At 43.3% G+C, this 21,114-nt stretch overlaps 1 protein-coding gene across 1 annotated transcript in view; it reads right to left on the reverse strand.

Annotated features, from left to right (window-relative positions):
• The window catches only part of LOC124593972, a 526,982-nt gene that overhangs the window by 71,045 nt on the left and 434,823 nt on the right, over positions 1 to 21,114 (reverse strand). The window contains exon 5 of the mRNA XM_047132321.1: positions 14,099 to 14,365. Within this exon, the coding sequence (XP_046988277.1) occupies positions 14,099 to 14,365 (267 nt within the window). The remainder of the gene's footprint in view (positions 1 to 14,098; positions 14,366 to 21,114) is intronic.

Here is a 21,114-nt window from a genome sequence, read left to right on the forward strand (position 1 = left end):
GCACTGCTGTCTGGGGTGGTGGGTTACGATCAGCCATAGCAGCAGTCGACTGCTAAATTGTGCAACAGGCAAGTTGGGTCACACGCCAAAACAGTGGGTGCAGTTGCAGCCACATTTAACAGGACTGCAAGACACGCAAACTCACACATTACAATGGGCCGGTGACCGCGTGGGGCTGGTATCTTTGCCCGACGACCATTATGTTGTGGTCCACAGCTCATCTGCAGCGCCGTGTGCGATGACGCCAAGAGAATAGGGAATGGATCAAGGAGAAGTGGAGTCGCGTGCTCTTATCGGATGAGAACAGATTCAGTCTGATGTCTGAGTAGGGATTCTGGATGTACTCTCATACGGCGAGAGGTGAGTACACGTAACGCACAGGTGAACATTGTCGAACATGGTCGGCTTGGGGTCCCAGGTGTTGTGGTGTGCCGGCCGGTGTGGCCGAGCGGTTCTAGGCGCTTCAGTCTGGAACCGCGCGACTGCTACGGTCGCAGGTTCGAATCCTGCCTCAGGCATGGATGTGTGTGTTATCCTTAGATTAGTTAGGTTTAAGTAGTTCTAAGTTCTAGGGGACTAATGACCTCAGATGTTAAGTCCCATAGTGCTCAGAGCCATTTGAACCATTTTTTGTTGTTGTGGTGTGGGGAGGCAATATCTTGAATGGGCAAGCTGATCTGCAAATCACTGAACGCAGTACACTCACGTTAGAGTTATTGTGACACTGTACTCTTTTCCCAAGTGCGTCTTATCTCGGTTGCATTCGATCGTGATTTTATATTTACGGGTGGCAATGCGCGACAGTATCAGACTGCGCTGGTGGAGTAGTTCTTGCAAGAAGAGGATATCCTACGAATGAACTGACACGTTTCCCCCTCCCCACGCCCCTCCCCCCCCCCCCTCCCACGTTCCATCAGCCCTATTCACATCCCGTCGATCACTTGTTTAACTCGTTAGGTTTGGTTTGGTTGTTTGGGGAAGGAGACCAGACAGCGTGGTCATCGGTCTCATCGGATTAGGGAAGGATGGGGAAGGATGTCGGCCGTGCCCTTTCAGAGGAACCATCCCGGCATTTGCCTGGAGTGATTTAGGGAAATCACGGAAAACCTAAATCAGGATGGCCGGACGCGGGATTGAACCGTCGTCCTCCCGAATGCGAGTCCAGTGTCTAACCACTGCGCCACCTCGCTCGGTTAACTCGTTAGGGAGACGTTTAGTAACACGTCTACATTCATCAAAGACCATCCAGCAACTGTCAACGCGCTTACCGAGGAACGGCCTATCACAAGAACTCCTTACCAACCTTGTGGCCAGCATGGAAGGATATCGCAGAGCACACGTTACCGTTTGTAGTGATCACGCGCCCTTTTATGAACCATGCCTGCCCCTTTTAATGTCCAGGTGAACATCATAAATCGCGGTGACTTCACTGTAATTACTGTCTTTGAATAAAAATGTCGTTTCTCACTGTCGCATTGCGTATTTTTTTCGGTTATCTTCTGTACTATACTGCAGCTGTTCTTTTTGTGTATGGTCCAAGTTTCATAGAACTGTGTTACTTGGCACTGACATAATACAAGTTATCTTTCGTACTTAAGTTTTGCACAACAGTGTAGTTGCAATAATTTAGACGTTATTATGGTATCATCATCCGACAACGACGAAGACGGAGAGATGTTCGATCTAAGGATATCGATACGACCAAAATGGAGAATCTCATTCTGGACGCGGGGCCCGACAGAGGTTTAGAGGCCGCTGAGGTGGGAACTGGGCTTTGCAACCCTTTGGCTTCAAGTGACCTGAAAAGTACTACGCAATGTACACCAGAACGGACCACTCCACTACCAGATTCCGTTCAGGAAGAGCCTTGGCGCCCAGTGTTGACGACCTCACTGTATAGTTAGATTTTATACCGCAATTCGCCGCGTTCAACGGAAGTTGAGGGATGCAAAGCGTGTCTCAATGCTACCCTAGAAAATCCTTGAAAACCTACACTACGATTTCCAAACAGCCCACACCACACATCGCTCTATAGCTTGTCTGTGACTGAACCAGAGAGAGCTGCGATGGTGGGGAGGGAGAGACACGAGAGACAGAGAGAGAGATCTCTTGTTGCCATGTGACACGGAGAATGCAAGTGGGTATCACCTAGCAAGGATGTCGTGAGAACTAGTTTTTGGCCGTCGCCTTGACAGTCGATCGCAGGATCGGCTTACTTACTTTTACTTTCTTAAGGCTTTCTTCACTATTCACCAGTTGCCCTGTATTTCCATTCGCCATCATTCATGCTTATCGCAGCCTTCCTCTTTCAGACCTGTCCTCCTCATCACTCCAATTACTCCCACTCTCCATGTTATTCTCGGCCGTCCGCGCTTGCTCCTTCCAGGCGGCAACCATTCCAGGATATAAACACTGCTTTTGGCCACTGAAGTTGCTCCATTCGCTACACATGGCCATACCACTTAAATACTCTTTTCTCAGTTTTTTGCACGACTGGTCGTTCCATATCGATTGTCTCCCTAATTTCTTCCTTTCTCCTCCACTCCGTTCTTGATTTCCTGGCAGTCCTCTTGTTCCATCCATTTCTTCTGCGTGTGCTCTACTTCTCCACTGCTCACCCAAATTCCACCCTTGTGCACCATATGTTAGCATACTTCTAACTTTTCTTTGTTTCTTTTGATATTTCCCCGTTCCAATGATATCTATTTAGCATCTTAATTCCTCATGTGATGGATCCTACCTTCCACATCTGCCTCATACCTTCTCGGGTTATGGATAATCGAACCTAAGAATTGAAAAATGGAAGTGAAACGAGGACGACAAACACTTTAGACAAGAAGAGAATAGAGCCTTTTGAAATGAAGTGTTTCTAATAATGCTGAAGGTTAGGTGGGTAGATTGCGTAACTAATGAGGAGGACTGAGTAGAATTGGGGAGACAAGAAATTTGTGGCACAGCTTGAATAAAAGAAGGGATCGGTTGGTAGGGCACATTCTGAGACATCAAGAGATCGCCAATTTAGTACTGAAGGAAAGCGTGGGGGATAAAAATCGTAGAGAGAAATCAAGAGACGAATACAGTAAGCAGATTCGGAAGGATGTAGGTTGCAGTAGTTATTTAAGATGAAGCGGCTTGCACAAGATAGAGGAGCATTGAAAGCCTCACCAAACCAGTCTTCGGACTGAAGACCACCACTACCAATACCTTCACCACCACCACCACCATCACCATCACCACCGCCAACAACAACTATTGAAAGTGCTTCGCTGTTTTAAAAGTTCCTTGCAGCAGTACTATATCACTTCCATCTCCTACCACCAGTAGATTTCTGTTCAGTTGATATTTATTCCAAGCTCGTCTCGTTCAAATGCTTATGTTAACCTCTTTATCTCAAACTCGACATCCTCCCTACTTTGTGCTATTAATACTTCATCATCGGCAAATAATAATGAGTAGATAGCTCCACACTGGAAAGGAATTCCCATACCTCAGCACGACTGATTCCACCGCTCCAATACATACTTCATTCGTATTTTAAAAAGGGTTGGCAGCGCACTGGAGCCCTGTCTAAGTCCTTTCCATGTTTGGAATGACTCACTCAGGTAGCTCCCCATTTTAAGTACTGCATACGATTGCTGGCATGTTCTCCGAATTAGAGATATTTATTATGCTTCTACACCTATACACTCCATCGCTTCCCATGAAGCATTGATGAGTACAGAATCATACGATTTTTGTAAACCCGCAAATATTAGTTATACTCCGTGACCCTTAGAATATGCCTTGTCACTTATTTTTGTAAGGCTAAAAATATGACCCATACAAGATCATCCATTCGTAAAGCCTGTCTGGTCCGCTCGCAACTTTCCCCAAATCTCGTTCTCCAACATGTGTTACAGTACAGCGCTAAAACTTCTACTGACAGATGCCATAACACTAATCCACCTGTAATTCTTTGGGTGCTTCTTGTTTCATTTTTTATAACAGGATCGGCAAGGCACGTAATATAAGAGACTGGAATAGAACGGGGAACCGATAGAGGTACTCAGAGTACCCTCCGCCACACAACGTCAGGTGGCTTGCGGAGTATGAATGTAGATGTAGATAAGATCACTTCATCAAGGGATGAACGTGGGCACCAAACTTATGGGACTGCCCGTGTCGTCGAAGTCATGCAGGCTCTGGGCTTTTTATGTGCCGCCATGTTAAGAGTGATCCGAGGGAACCTCGAATTGGAGAAAACTGCTTTCGCCAGGGTGTTCAACCGTGGTCAAAACCGTGTTGATCGGGAATTTGCTGTTGACTAACGCGGATTGCGGTAATAGTTGAATTACAAATTCTCGTCAGTCATTGCTAGACATCGACAGATAACCAAGAGAAAAACCCATCCACAGAAACTATAACATACATTATCTGATCAAAAGTACCCGAATACCTATTACTGGTTATTATCTTGGGATGTGTTCACTCTTTGCCTTTATGACGGCTTGATATCTGCTGGGGACACAGTCAGTGAGGCTTCTGAACGTCTATAGAGGAACGCCAGTTTCTTCTGCAAGAGCCTAAACCAGAGAAGGTGACGGACGCCGTGGTCTGGAGCGAATTCAACGTACTAACTCATGACAGGTGTTACATTGGGTTCAGGTCGGGACTCTGGCCATACCAGTCCATTTCAGGAACGTTATCCAGAAACCAATGCCTCACAGATGCTACTTTACGACAGGGTGCATTGTCATTCTGATACGATCAATCACAGTCTTCGACCCGTTCCTCCACTGTACGCAGTACACAGTTATGTAAAACATGTTTATATCCTTCCGTCTTTAACGCTTTCTTAAGCGCAATAAGGGGACCACATCCTAATCTGGAAAAACACACCCTTACCCTAAATCACCTCTCCCATACTTTACTGTTGGGGCTATACGTGATGGCAAGTAATATTCTCCACGCATTCGCCAAATCTAAACCCTTCCATCCGGCTGCCGCACGGTATAGCGTGATTCAACGCTACAAATCATTAGTTTACAGTCATCCAGCATCCAATAACGTCGCTCTTTACACCACGTAAAGAGTCGATTGGCATTTACTACAGAAATATGTGGCTTATAGGGGGTTGCTCGTCCGTTGTACCCCTTTCTTTTTAACTCCACATGCACAGCCATTATGCTAGTTGGACTGCTGGTAGCACTTTAGAACTCACAAGTGATTCACTCTGCTGTGATTTTACCTTCCACAATACTCGGTGTTCCCTGTCCGTCATTGCATCAGGTATAGATGGTCTTGATTTAGCTGTAGTTGTTTTTCGCTTTTCCACTTCACAGCCTCATGTCCGACAGTGGACATAGGCAACTTGAGAAGTGTTGAAATCTCCCTGATGGATCTGTTACTCAGATGACATCCAATGAGTAGTCTACGTTCGAGGTCACTGAACTCCCCTGGACGACCCATTCTGGTGTTAGTGTTTCTCTACTGACAACACAATACTCCCCGCTACTCTTTTTACACTGGTGGGTCCGCATCACGTGACACCTAGTGGTCACTTCTGTATTACGTAAGGGTGTCCTGATACTCTTGATTGGATAGCGTACGTAATATTTATTTTAATTACGCCACCAACAAACCCCAGCCTTCAGATTACCATAGCACTCACCACAACTGTTACTATCGAATATAGAGTCGCCATATCATCATCACTATTTAATCACAGAAATAATGATGTATGAATGTAAATTCTCTTCTGGAATTATTGAACCGTAGCAGCTTGGCCGGCGCCAGTACGACAACAACAGGGAAATGCAAACTATAAATGAATGAAGTAAACTTTTCATACTGTCTCTATTATATAAACGAGATGAAATTTGCGTTTCAACATTGCCTGCGCTGGCGTGATTGTAGATAACGAGAAACTGATTAAGTAATTAACTGCAATCGTCCACAATAACTTTCGTTTATAATCAATATGTACAGTGTGCGAACTTGCTCACTCTATATTGAGAAAGCTGACAACTCGTTTGCACGTGTTTGGCTGGACAGTATCCTGCTCCGAAGTCGATCGAACCTGTCTACCGTTATCGCTCTCCACTGCTCAAGCCACACATACGTGACGTGAACATTACATTATCAGATCCTGCACTTTTATTAGTCTCTGCTCACACTCTTATACAAGCCATTATCTCTGAATATTCCTTTGCATTTGCACTACTTGCTCAGCGAGGCACCTTTAGAGCAATTAGCAACGGTACACCAGATGAAGCGGTTAGTGGCACACATAGACAAATCCTGAGACAGTTTCGACGTTATCGTTGCATCAGAGTCACGGTGAGGTCATTTCTGTTAACTGTTACACTACCATATAGCCAGAATTTTATTACCTAAGCTGTACAGTACAAATACTCTAATTTGCCCTGGGATGCAGTTGTTACCTAATCTTCTGGTTATACGATGAATTGTATAAGCTAGCCAGTAAAGATTAGGATTGTAAAATCTCCGTGGGAACAGGCACACAGTCACGTGTAGGTTGTTGCTTTTCCTGATACTGCTGGTAAATTAGAGCTTGTTAACAATAATAATTTTAAGGGGCGATTTGCATAAATTAAAATCGAAGAGTTGTGATAGTGGACACATCGGCGCAGAAGCGGTGACATCGTGGCCGCAGATCGCAACATTCTTTGCCGCCTACATACGTCGTCAGGTGGGAATAGACCTCGAATTCATATCTCTGGTTGACGTGAAAGCAGTATCAACAAAGAAGAAGGTGGCCTAAATAAAGCATAGAATGTACCAGCTAAGAAGAAATCCACCAGTTCACTTAAACTTTTGAATCAGCATTAAATTAGGAAGGCTGCTTCCTTTAATTTGACGAGACTCTTTAATGATGTGAACTCTCTCACAGGGTAAACTAAATAAATGTATATAAAAGCTTAGTTACAAAACTGGTATGCCATTCCCACTTATTCCCTCTTGATAACCTCCTATGTCCGTCTACCATCTATTATGGTATTGGCTCAAAACATCCTTGACTTTATAATAGGCCGGGTCTAAAGCAGCCCCAGGCTTTCTCCTTGGAACGGAATATGGTCCCAGACTTAAATTAGAAATAGGTCGTATCCTCTGATTCGAATAAAGTTTTCATGGTGTTTCCGTTGGATATAAGGCAAATGACGAACCTGGAAACCCCCTCCTAGAATAACTATCACGTCATTTTATGTCAGTTTTCAGTAACGGCGTAAGTGACGGCTATTAATCCAACCAAACAGTGGCGATTCAGGCACAAGGCTTATAGCACGACGGTTCAGTGTACTATATTTCGGCGATTCTAACTCTCTTACCTCAATGAATTTAATGGCGTCTATTTAAGTTACTGGTAGTTTAAGGAAAGCGATTAATGACAGGTTACCGAGCGAGGTGGCGCAGTGGTTAGACACTGGACTCGCATTCGGGAGGACGGCGGTTCAATCCCGCGTCCGGCCATCCTCATTTAGGTTTTCCGCGATTTCCCTAAATCGCTCCAGGCAAATGCCGGGATGGTTCCTTTCAAAGGGCACGGCCGACTTCCTTCCCCGTTCTTCCCTAATCCGATGAGACCGATGACCTCGCTGTCTGGTCTCCTTCCCCAAAACAACCAACCAACCAACCTAATGACAGGTTCAATTCAGAACGGTTATTGTTAGCAGAGTACCAACAGTACGATTTATTACTTAAAACATAACTCGTTCCCACTAGTTCTAAATATGCACATTTTAGCAATATTCCCCGCACCACCACACGACATTGATCAAGCAACACAAACTCTGAAGCGAAAAAAATCGTGCCGCGTGTTAGTATCCAAAAAGTGAACTAGCAATTTCATCCAAACAATGCTGGCAAGCACATCGTGAGAGCTCCGCTCGACTACGGATGGCAGTTATCGCTGAAACAACCGTTTCGGTTATATCCGTTCCTTTCCAAGTCAGTTTAACCTGACTGTTCAAACCGCTGAAAATAACTGGTTTCTGAAATAACCGGTTTTCGGTTTTTTGTACTTTTTATATCCTATAATAAACGTAGAAGTCGAAAGAAGTTGAAAAATTTTGATTCTCTCAGTTTCAAGATACATAGAAACAAAATATTAAAATAAATAGGCAAATAAAGCAAAACTTCGTCCTTCCACCTTTCGCTGCTATTCTCAAAAAGTCTTCAGTGGATGAATGCTAGAAAAGATTACCAATAGTCTGGTACTGATTCTACGTTTTTGAAACTCTGCTGAAAAATCATGTTGTAATCCGGGATCATACCAGTATTTGGGCATTACGAATAGCTGAGGTTGAATAAGTCTGTTTTTCTTTTTCTCTTTTTTTTCCCTTCAAGCTAATTTGTCCCTTTTCAAGGGCTACAAGCAGACAGAGGCATATTATGTAGACACCGACAGCAAATCAGCTACTTTCTATTTTTATTGTGCATTATGAATGACTAGTAATTAAATTTTTAAGTTTTTAATTTGTTTCTCTCACCATAATCCCAATCATATTTTATTAATTCGTAGAGATGGCAGACAAATCATTAATCTTTCAAAGCAAATAAAGCATTGTACTTAATTGTTATGTCACTACGTAAAAATATTTTTAGACTAGAGTTGGTGCCATCCTGGCAACGACAGCGAGAAACTACCGTACAGACCAGGTCGGGACAAGTCTTGCAGACTGCACGTACACGTACCTTAAACTACGACATACACAATAGGACATTATTGTCTCAGCTGTACCAATTCTTATGCCATGTATCTGTTGCTCATTTCTGTCGGCACTGTTATTAGAACAGCACTGATCGCCTTCCTCGTTTTCTGTAACAACACAATATTTCAAAATAACGCAAATTTTACGTATAAAAATTACTTCTTTTCTAATAAATTTTTATCTAAAAATGGAACATTTTAGCGCTGCTGCTATGGCTAATTGATATTTCGTTTTCTTTTTACCCTGTTATTAGTAAAAAATAAAAAAGCACCTGTTGCAACCGAGACCAAACAAATATCCAAGAACACCGGTTACTCAGAACGAGAATACCAGTATAGGTTTTAACCGGTCGGTTTTTCCCGTCTCTACGCTCGACTCGGCTGTGCATTTCGGACTCTACTGTCTACTCTCTCTGCTCAACTGCAAAACAAAGCGCTGTCGCCCAGCACCACCTGTCAAACATTATTCAAGCCATTGTCAGCAGGCAGCGATTACTTTGGATTTCTACCTAGACAAAACCAGAGGTGGCTTCAATATACTCGCTGCGATCAAGCAGATCGATAAAGTTACGATCTAATGTTACACAAAATGACAAATAATTTGACCTGTGACGATAGAGGATCATCGCAGTCCGATGAATCTATGACATATTTATGATTTACATGTGATTGTATAGAAAAAAGCACAAAAAGTGTACGTCGCCATCTTTATCCCTTACAGATGGCAACAATACATCTTCCTTCTTCAGGACACAGTACATTCCAGCTAACAAAGTGGCACTTCCACCTGAATGGGTGATAATAGTAACAATAACTACAATTACTATCGTTCTAATGATACGTATTTCGGACTTCCCTCCGCATCAAATTATTAAATACTCACGAGCTTTCGGATGAATTCTACGTAGCCGTTTTAAAATGATGATTAACAACTTGACAGTGGCCAAGACGCTCTTGCCCGAAAGCTCGTTGTGATATTTAACTACCTGACACAACCGGAAGCCTGAGAAAATTTTATTACTTTATATTACCGTGAGCAGCCGTATATTGCTGTCCATCGTACGTAAATGCAAGGTGTGTCTGAAAAGTTCGGTGAATGGTCCCATATCTTAAAAATCGCACTGGTTGGGATGAGGCGCCTGCACATACGCATTGAGACGTATGGCAACAAGCGCCCCCTATGGTGCAAATCACCGAAGTGAAGGTGTGGTTCAAGGCGCTACAGTCTGGAACCGCGCGACCGCTACGGTCGCAGGTTCGAATCCTGCCTCGGGCATGGATGTGTGTGATGTCCTTAGGTTAGTTAGGTTTAAGTAGTTCTAAGTTCTAGGGGACTGATGACCTAAGATGTTAAGTCCCATAGTGCTCGGAGCCATTTTTGAAGCTGTGGTGCACACTGCGACCATACAAACGGAGTCAGCGATGGAACTCGTATCATTGCAAAATGGACGGCAAAGTGGAACAACGTGTTAACATCAACTCCTGCTTCAAATGACGGAAAATGGCGACAGAGACTTACGGAACGTCAGTGCAAATTTGCGGTGTTGCAGCAGCGAGTAAAGAGTGTGTGTGAGTGGTTTAAATGCTTTAGAGACAGAAAGGAAGATGGCGAGGATGAGCCATGGTCCAGTTGACTGTCAACATGCATAATCCCATACAACATCGACAGACTGCGACGGGTGCTGGCGGATGATCGGCGACTGTCTTTGAGAATGATAGCATAAGAGTTGAAGACAAGTGAAGACAGTGTAAGCGTTATTGCTCACGAGCGTTTTCAAAGGCGGAAGGTTTGTGTTCGGTTTGTACCGCACATGCTGACAGAACATCAGAAGCAGACTCGGATGGAAATTTCTGGAGATTTCATCAACATTCGTGGTCGGAATAGCAGTTTTTGGAAACCATCATTGCAAGAGATGAGACCTGACGCTACCAGTACGATCCGGAGACGACGCCACAGACAATGGCACGGTTTTCATACACTTTCCTGGCTTCCAAAAGAAGTCGGCCGACGAAATCCAAGATTAAAACGATGCTGATCGCCTTTTTCGACGGCAAGTGTTTAATGAATCATGAATTTTTACCTGAGGAACAAACTGTCAGTATTGGGGTAAAGCAAATCCTGAGCCATTTTGTTTGTGTGGGTTGCACACATTCAGGGCAGGTATATACTTATGGAAAAATTATACAGAATCCCTTAACCTATTGTTATGTTGCTAATTGATTTATGACTCCTGGGGGTTGATTTATGATCCCCTGGGGATAATCTGTCTTTCTGAGAAACCCCCATCCCCCTTCCCCATCATTCTGGAAGATGAGGAACACCCCCTCCCCCTCAGTGATATGAGCACACTTTTGATATCAAATTAATTGACTAATTAATTAAATTGTTCAATTAATTACCATATCCCCTATGGGAAATCCCCCAGCCCTCCACCATTCCCCCCTCCCCTCTTCCATCTGGAAATGGTGGAGAAAAAGACTAAGTTTTACTGGAGAGAAAGGATTTCACTACACTAAACTCAAATCAGTGTCATATAGGTATGAAATGAAGGTTGCCTTGCCTTTGACTGAACAGTTTCAACTATTTTTCAAGGTCGTCCAACTACCTACTGCTAAGCAAGAACACTTTCCCCTGCCAAAAATCCATTAATAGTCTTCTATTTGTGACAATTCGTATATGTCTTTCGCATCATTATAGTGAAAAGCGGTGGGTTGATGGTTGACCTTGAAAAGTAGCTGCAACTTGGTAGTTAAAGGCAAGACAACTCTCATTTCGTACCTATATGAACAAATTTGTCGCTAACCACCTTATAGATCTTAAAAAGTGTCCAGATATTAGAGGATGACATAAAAGTTTCCTTTTATGTCCTCCTTGGCAAAACAGTATGATATTACCAGGCTGTAGGCTGCAATATACAACTACAGAACAAATCGTGAGTTCGACTCTGTACAAGACTGTTCAAGTGTATTTGACTTTAACAAACAGTATTTACAATGTGATCCACTGTATGCTGTGTCAGTCACATCCATGTGGTGTCAGCTAACTAATAACTTACAGAACAGGAGCTGTGTGGTGTTTAACAGCCTTCTGTAGTTTGTCTACAGGGACAATAAGAATTCCCGAAAATTGACTCGTTTGCAGGTAAGTCTGCCAGAGCTTATAAGTTATGCACTGTCTGCATATAGTTTTAATTATCTACCTGTAAACTACGTGGAGATTCTTAACACTGACTCCAAAAAAGACAATATAAGTATTGCACAGAAGTGCTATATTAAAGCAGGAGAAACATATTTCTCTCAATCCAGGACATTGTTCTCTACAATGCTGTCACATACAGATATCGCCGAATTAGGACCGGTACCAACAAACGGTCTTATTCCCCAAATCCTACGAAAGAGCATGAAAGTCACACACTTAAGCCATTCCCGAATAACGAAATTGCGCCCTTAAGTGCAGTTAATGTGTTGTGTGTACGAAAAAGAAAACTGGAAATGGAAGAGATCAAAGCCAAAAAACGAAAAGCGGAGTAGCGCGTAAAGAAAGAATATAAACTGCTGTTGGAAAAAGAAGAGACTATTGCATATGTGCAGACAAGGCTTACATATTGCTTTAAACACAGTGTGTGTCCAAATCTGGCTATCACTGGAGAATATAAAGTATCTACCTTTACTGTTAATAGCAGTGGTAAGTGGCCAACGAGTTCTGGCTGGCTGGAAAGGATGGATTGGAGCACATTTACTGCGTTAAAATACACACGACAAACCTGTTTATAAAGCTCCATTCCCAACTGGACCTGCTTAAAAAGGATGGTTACATGGTATCCAAGCGTGGTCGACTGTATGTTATGCGCAAATCAACAGAACAACAGTTTGCAGAATTTAAAACCAACTGCATAACAACATTTAATGACCACTCGTTTGCAAAAGTTGTAAACGTAACATTCTATACAGAAATTCCACAAGAATGTGAGCAGAAGAGCTGGTAGCGTACATCCAGGAAGATATGGAGTGTTATAACAACATTACTATGCAAGAAACAAGAGGCAAGATTAAAATCATCCAGTGCTCTAGTTTAGAACAACTGCTGTAAGGAACAGAGCAAATTGTTAAAGCCATAAATGACATTTTACAGGAAAAAAAATTAGATATGTTTTGGAATTCGAGAACATACCTTCTTTGTACTTGTCAAATTACTGGTCGGAGAAAGAATTAGAAGAGTGCAATGTATAGTTAAATTATAAGATAAAAATTAAGGTAGATGTTATTAGAAACAAACCAACCGAAAACTAAGCAAGAGTTGCTTTCTGTGTGTAAATGTGTATGTAGAGATTAATAACGTTTTTTTTCGAGAATATTTGCTTGTCTTATTCCCTAACCAAATAAAAATCCAGAGAATTTAAGATGGTCTGTGTGCATGTATTTCGGATGTGGGCAGTTGGATGACCTTGAAAAATAGTTAGAACTAGGTAGTTGAAGGCAAGGCAACCCTCGCTTCGTACCTATAAGAGTGTTTTGGTATAAGGAACTTGTATCCTCATGAGGCCTGTGGCTTTTTACAGAGCAGTAATGGAGCGGTTTTGTCTTGAGTTATAGGGATTGTATTGCTACTTATTTTTACTCCGTCCCAGCACCTACATATCACTCCGACTTGTAATGCCATCACAAGTAAGTTGATGTGCTTAGACCGAGAGAGATCTTCGTGAGTCATGCCACCACACCTTGTGTCAGGTTAGATGACCGTTAACCGCATGGGTTTTGTGTGTAGCTTTAAAGGTAATGATTTAGATTCATATAGGTACGAAAAGAGGGTTGCGCTGCCTTCAACTACCTAGTTTCAAATACTTTTCAAGGTCATCAAGCTAACCACTGTACTGCACTATAACCATGCAAAAGAGGTAACAGAAGACTATTAATGGATAAACAGAAGACTATTAATGGATATTTGGCGTGGGAAGTCGTTTTTGCAAAGAAGTGGGTAGTTGAATGACCTTGAAAAGTAGTTGAAACTAGGTAGCTGAAGGCAAGTCAACCTTCGTTTTGTACCTATATGAATTGTTTCCAGACTTTGAGTTTTCACTATATCCATCGCCGAGTCCCTCATAGCCATTTGGTGTAGCAATTTTAATGGCCAGTTGTGTATCTCCATGTTGGGAACCACTGGACTAACAATGTTCACATAGCAAGCGAGAGAGTGTGAAAATATCGTGCGTGGTTTGTGAAGGCTTCGCGGGTGGAATAAAACACAGCGGTAGGGGCCGTTGAATCGCCCTGTATAGTTGCGGGCATCCGCTTGTCGTGGCATTTATCAGAAGGTAATTATTACTGCGGATATCTACGCGGAGTACCTGTGGTCGGTGTTAGAAACAGTAACGGTAGTTAGAGACGTACCTGGGCGAGCGCGTGTGGCTGGAAGCCGGCCTGGCGGAGCTCCGCGAGCAGGTAGAGGCGCGCCTGCTCGCCGGGCGCCGTCTCCAGCAGGGTGTTGAGGAAGCGCAGGCCGGCGGCGGGCAGGTCGGGGCAGCCGCCGGCGCTGCCCAGCATCCCCGCCAGCAGGCGGAAGCGCACCGGCTCCGCCAGCCGCAGCCGCAGCGTCGACAGCGCCTCGGACACGGCCGCGTGGCCACAACCCGGCGGCTCGCAGGCGCGCGTCAGCAGCTGCCGGCACGCACACCGCTCTACTCAGTCGCGTCACTCCACTCCGCACTACTGCTTCTTAAAACAGCACACAAACACTGTACAGTGCAAACGCGGCGCAGACGGGTGGATCCGTACGCCTACTGGAGCATTTTGGGCACTCAACTAGAGTCGCTGCCAAAGACAAATAAGAGGGCCTCTTCAAAAGAAATGCACACGATTTTTTAAGGGGGGTAGGACGTCAAACGGGCTGACCTGCAGCAGGAGAGGCACCACAGGACATTTTAATTTCCACTGACTATACTTTTACAAATAAATTCATAAAACTTTGTCAGCATGACCAGGAAGGATTCAGTATTCACACTCTTAGCAGTGGAACTTCGAAAATAATAACGAAATAATTTTTTTTTACATGCGAAATTTCATCATCTTTTTTCACTTATTAATGGCAGCATTTGTTGCTATAGGTACACTTTTCTTCATAAGTGTTGTGTACGTAGTTCCGCGTAGTCAGCACTTTCCCACTAGAGCGCGCCCCGCTAAGCACAACAGCGCAGTCGCAGCGCTCGTCCGTCTCCGCACTACGAGATGGTGCTGCCATAGAGACGGACCAAATTCTCCTTCCGCCGATCCGGGTATTAATATGTAACGCAGCCAATGAGATTGCTGCTAACGTAGAACCTTTTCTGCTCACGGATCACACTCGCACAGTCATACATGAACGCGCGAGGTATTATAACGAGTGTACAGACCTCCGATTAGTCAGTCTGCATTAGTCTGCATTTATCTGTACCAGTCTGCATTAGTCTGTAGTCAAGTTTCAGTCTGCGCCTAATAAGATTATCATATTCCTGTACATAGCCACGAAGAGAAATGTGTAGACACCTTGTCAAGTATCAGAGATATGCGAGAATAAGATTAACGTACCAAGACCAAAGGAACTTCAGATTGTCAATTGTAAATAGCATCCAGAACCAAGTTAAGTTATTTTTATGCTTGTTATTATTTTAATAAATGTGTCTGAAAATTAATCAAGTTCTGTTTAAAGCTGGTCACCGTCAATCTGCTACTCTAAGCCTGCAAGTGGCATTTCTATCGTCTGACCTAACGGCAGAAGATAAACACGCCGTGATAAGACCACGAGACATATTGCTGACACTCGCCTACCTCGTTAGGGCGACAAGTCAAATAATCTGATGGTGTGTGTACCGAAGGTCTTACAGTACGCACACCACAATAAGTAAGAGAGATCCTTTGATGAATTTTGCACAGCATACAAACCATACTTAAAGGTGTATGAAACTCTAGAATTTTCCAAATGTATTGAAAACTGTGGTAAAAGTTGAGGTAATTAACTACAATTTTTTTTTCTAAACATAAAGTTTAAAATACTACAGATCATTCGTTTTTTCATCAATTGAATAAATTCTACAGTTTCATACACCTGTAAGTATGGTATGTATGCTGTGCAAAATTCATCGAAGAATCTCTCTAACTTATGAAGAAAAGTGTATCTATAGCAACAAATGCAGCCATTAGTAAGCGAAAAAACTGATGAAATTTCGCACGTAAAAAAAAAAAAAAAAATTGTTATGTTTTCGAACTTACACTGCAATGAGTGTGAATCCTCAATCCTACCTGGTGGTGCTGACAAAGTTTTATGAATTTATTTGTAAAAGTATAGACACTGGAAATTAAAATGTCCTGTGATGCCTCTCCTGCTCCAAGTCGGCCCGTTTGACGTCCTACCCCCCTTAAAATCCATCTTTTATTCTACATGTTTGAAAGTTTTACAGTGTGTAGATACGTCCTTTAGGAACACTATTTTCATTTCTCCATATAATTTCCATCCCTCTCAACTGCCTTACGTCATCTTGGAACCAGCGCTTGTATACCCACACGGTAAAATTCTGGACCAACCTGTTGGGGCCACTGTTTGGCAGCGTACACAAGGGAGTCAACATCTTCATACCTTGTTCCACGAAGAGAGTCTTTCAGTTTCCCAAAGAGATGATAGTTACATGGAGCCAGGTCAGGATTGTAAGGTGGGTGTTTCAGTGTTGTCAATCCGAGTTTTGTGATCGCTTCTATGGTTTTTTGACTGACATGTGGCCGTGCATTGTCGTGCAACAGCAAAACATCCTACTTTTGCCGATGTGGTCGAACACGACTCACTCGAGATTGAAGTTTCTTGTGTCGTCACATATGCATCAGAACTTATGGTGAAAAATGATGGAGCCATGTTTCATCACCTGTCACAATTCTTCCAAGAAATTCATCTCCACTATTCTCGTACTGTTCCAAAAGTTGGCTGCATACCGTTTTTCTTGTTTCTTTGTGAGCCACTGTCAACATCCTGGGAACCCATGTGGCACAAACCTTTTTTAACGCCAACACTTTCAGTATTCTGCAAACACTTCCTTCCCCTATCCCAACGTAGCGTGACAATTCGTTCACTGTGATGCGTCTGTCAGCAGTCACTAATTCGTTAACTCTCTGCACATTGTCTGGAGTGTGTGCATTACGAGGCCTGCTGCTGCGAAGATAATCCTCAGTATTGCCGTGCCCGCTTTCATCACGTAACCTGCTTGCCCACCGACTAACTATACTGCGATCGACAGCAGCATCTCCATACACCTTTTTCAACCTCTTGTGGATGTTTCCCACTGTCTCGTTTTCAGAGCACAGGAATTCTATGATAGCATGTTGCTTCTGACGAACGTCAAGTGTAGTAGCCATCTTGAAGACATGCTATGACGGCGCCTCTCACGGGAACTTGTTGAAATGAGTTTGAAAAAAAGTGGGAAAGTTGTATCTACACACTGTAAAACTTTCACACATGCAGAATGAAAACTGTATTTTTACAAAAATAGTGTGCATTTCTTTTGGAGTGACGCTCGTATGTTCCGAGCAAGGTCTTAAGGATCTGTCTTCTTCTCCAGATCAGAGATAGACAGAAACCCCCTCGCAAGTCTAAAAAAGAAGTCAATATGTTAGCTATATTTCATAAGCAAAGTATTACCTAATGCACAACAAATGTAAGCTCATAGTGAATCCTTGTTTTCATTGCAAAGTATATGAATTACGCGCACTGGGTTACTTCATTAGGAAATACCACAATGACTATTACCGTTCAATATCCAATAGACAGTTAATTACAAAGATAACACATGAGGCTATAAGTAACGAAATGATCATTCTTTATCTAATACTTTCTGTAAAACAGTTCGACGAAGCAGGCAGCATGTGCGCAACACACTGCTGGTGCTGGTGTTGCTGCACCATGTGGCTGGTTAACCAACATTCTCTGTGTGCACCTGATGGCCCTGTGGAGTTCAGCAGACTAGCAGCCTTATTTGTGCTTCCAGACTATCACAGTCTCTACCGTTGAGAATGGCCTCAGTTCCTTGAGGAAGGGGGCACAAAAATTTCCTCCATTATGCTATATCCAGCTGAAGCCACCTGTTGATGATTTGATCCCATATAACTGCCATACTGTGAAGATGCTTATGGCTCCATTTCACCTGTTGTTCCAAACTGTCCCAAACATTTTCTGTAGGATTAAGATGGGGAGATTTAGCGAGCTGGTCGAGGCGCGATGGAGTGTCTGAGTGTTCATCAATCCAGGAACACATGTGTGTGTGCAGCACTGATCAGATGGATGTTGGAAGACAGAAGTATCCTCATCTTACTCATCTTGGTGGTATACAAGAAACGGAAACATTTGGTCTCCGAGAATGTTATACTGAACAGCCTGGTTGATGTGGGCTCAAGTCATATTACGAAAGACACCTTCCAAAACGTCACACATCCGACCTGAACCTCACCCACCATATGGTGTGGATAAACACCTCATTGAGCGTGGGAGCTCTCGACACCTTGCATCGCTGAAAAGAGGCTAAATAGCATTGACCACACAATGTGCGCCTCCCCTTCAGTAGATAGCTAACTTATTTTTATGTGTTACCTATTTTGATACAGTGACAAAACCTGTAGAATGGTTGCACTTTGACCATTTTACGTATTGAATTGACATACGTGAAAGTTGAGCCTTACCTGCTATAACTGTGCGAAACTCTCTCTGTGAGCATCACTGTTTGTTTATTCACCTTTATGAATGTCTGTCGATGAATGACAGCCCGTTATTCCTAGAAGCCGAAAGCAAAACAGAAGGTAGTGGTGATGGACGCTGGGTCTGGAGTGAAGTCGAGTTTCTAACTCATCCAAAAGGTGTTCCACTGTGTTAGGTCGGGACTTTGGCCAGAATAGTCCATTTACAGGTTGCTACTGTCCACAAACCATTGCCTCACAGATGCTGCATTAAGACAGAGTGCATTGTCATGCTGATACAGTAATCGTCTCCGAACTGTTCCTCTACTGTACGCAGTACGCAATGTTGTGAAATGTGTTCGTGTCCCTCTGCGTTTAACGTTTTCATAAGCACAATAATGGGACCACACGCTACCCGCGATAACTACCCCTATATCAGAAGAAAAGTTCTTCAGGCGTTCGCCAAACCTAAACTCTGCCATGGTATTGTCACAGGGTATAGCGTGATTCATCACTCCAAATTACTCATTTCTTGTCATCCACTGCGTAGTAGTGTTGCTGTTTATACACACCTCAAGCGTCACGTGTCACATGGCACTGACTTAAGAGGCTTGGCTTATGAGTAGCTGCTCGACCACTATACCCCATTCTTTTAGCCCCCTACACACAGTTACGGTGCTTGCTGTGGCGCTGGTAACACTTTGGAACTCACTAGTAAATCCTTCCGTTGATTTCCATGCGGTTTTTTACAGCCACGCTCCGTAATACTCGGCAGTCCCCACCCATCAATGCATGAGGTCTGTCTGGTTTTGGTATAGCTGTAGTGTTCCTTCGCGTTTCCACTTTAAAGTCGCCTCACCAGAATGTCCCTGATGGATCTGTTACCCAAGTGACATCCAGTGGCGTCCACATTAGAAGTCATTGATCTCTGACGACCCATTCTGTTGTTACCGCTTTTCTACTGACACCACTGTGCTCCCCGCCCCCTTCTATACTGCCGAGTATTGTGGCACCAACTTCTTAAAAAAAAATGTGTGTGAAATCTTATGGGACTTAACTGCTGCCGGCTGCGGTGGCCGAGTGGTTCTAGGCGCTCAGTCCAGAACCGCGCGAATGCTACGGTCGCAGGTTCGAATCCTGCCTCGGGCATGGATGTGCGTGATGTCCTTAGGTTAGTTAGGTTTAAGTAGTTCTAAGTCCTGGGGGACTGATGACCACACATGTTAAGTCCCATAGTGCTTAGAGTCATTTGATCTTAACTGCTAAGGTCATCAGTCCATAAGCTTACACACTACTTAACCTAAATTATCCTAAGGACGAACACACACGCCCATGCCCGAGGGAGGACTCGAACTTCCGCCGGGACCAGCCGACCTACTTGTTAATTCGCATTACAATGATGCGTCCGGATACTTTTCCCCAGGTAGTGTATATACTGTATTCGTGATACTGGAGCTTCATGTTCAACACAGTTCCTACATGAACATTTTGAGCACGCATGTCTAACTGTTCTTTCATTTTTCCTTTTATTTGTTGTTTCAATTTTTGTAACTGGAATTGTCATTTTATTTATTGTTACCGTGAATAAGTTCAGTTGCTAGGTAACTGTGATGTTCATAAACGTGCATGTCTTGATGTTTGTTTCTTCATCTGCTGCAGTTGTAGGCAGTTCCAAGAGTATGTAGTTTGTGAAGTTTATTTATATTGAATACGCAAATTAATTTTTGCCGAGTCCCACGAAACCACAGGAAGTCATGCACAGAGTAGAAAATTCAATAATGCCGTGTAGAAGGAAATTAAAATGGTGTACTGCGACTTCATATCATAAAAATTGTTAATGTGCTCTAATTTTCATATTACGAATATAGAAACTTGTTCTATACGTTAGGCTGCAGCCAAAAAGGGAGCAGGTTTCAATGTTGTTGTTGTTATTGTGGTCTTCAGTCCTGAGACTGGTTTGATGAAGCTCTCCTTGCAAAATAAATGTTTGAAAAATGCGTATCTCGTGACACTGCTTCTCAAATCTGTTCTATTGGTACAGGGGTCCCCCCCCCCCCCCCCCCGCCCCCCACAAGCTCCTTTTTGGGGACAATCATTTTTTTAATACCTACAAAAGAAGGAAAAAATGTATAGAGCCTTAAGGAACAGAGAAAAAAGGAATAGAAATTGTGTAAACATAACAACAATAAACTGACAGAAACAGAAGAAACTGAACTGTATTTCATCTCCTCGTCTGGAAGGGGAAAGAGTCAGCCGAGCCTCTCCTCCCTTTCTCCAGCCACGCCGAGTGAAAAGCTGTCCTCTCACATATCTCCCATATACCCTAATTAAAACAATCTCCAGCACGATAGGACGATTCTCTTGAAGTGGTTTCTTACTGCAACTGCTGCCGGGTTCTTGTCGCAAGACACTTAGCTAAACAATCGGCCTGTGACCTTTTCAGCGCCTACCATGCTGTGAGTATTAATTACTATCCCGGTCCTTAGCATGTCGAAATGAATCTTGTGTATTAAGCAAGCTCGCATGTTCACTTTTCGAAAGCATCCTGTAGCCTGAAACGAAAGTCAGATGCACTGGTCACTCTCTAGAAGAGACCCCATCGTCTTCTGGCCTTACACTCGCGACGTCTTCTTGTTAATTTAATGTACATTTTCTTATTTTTCCTTAACATCACTACATTAATAGAAGTTCCATGACTCTGATATGCCCAACGCTTACAA

The sequence above is a fragment of the Schistocerca americana genome, chromosome 2, assembly GCF_021461395.2.
Source record: "Schistocerca americana isolate TAMUIC-IGC-003095 chromosome 2, iqSchAmer2.1, whole genome shotgun sequence".
Classification (NCBI taxonomy): domain Eukaryota; kingdom Metazoa; phylum Arthropoda; class Insecta; order Orthoptera; family Acrididae; genus Schistocerca; species Schistocerca americana.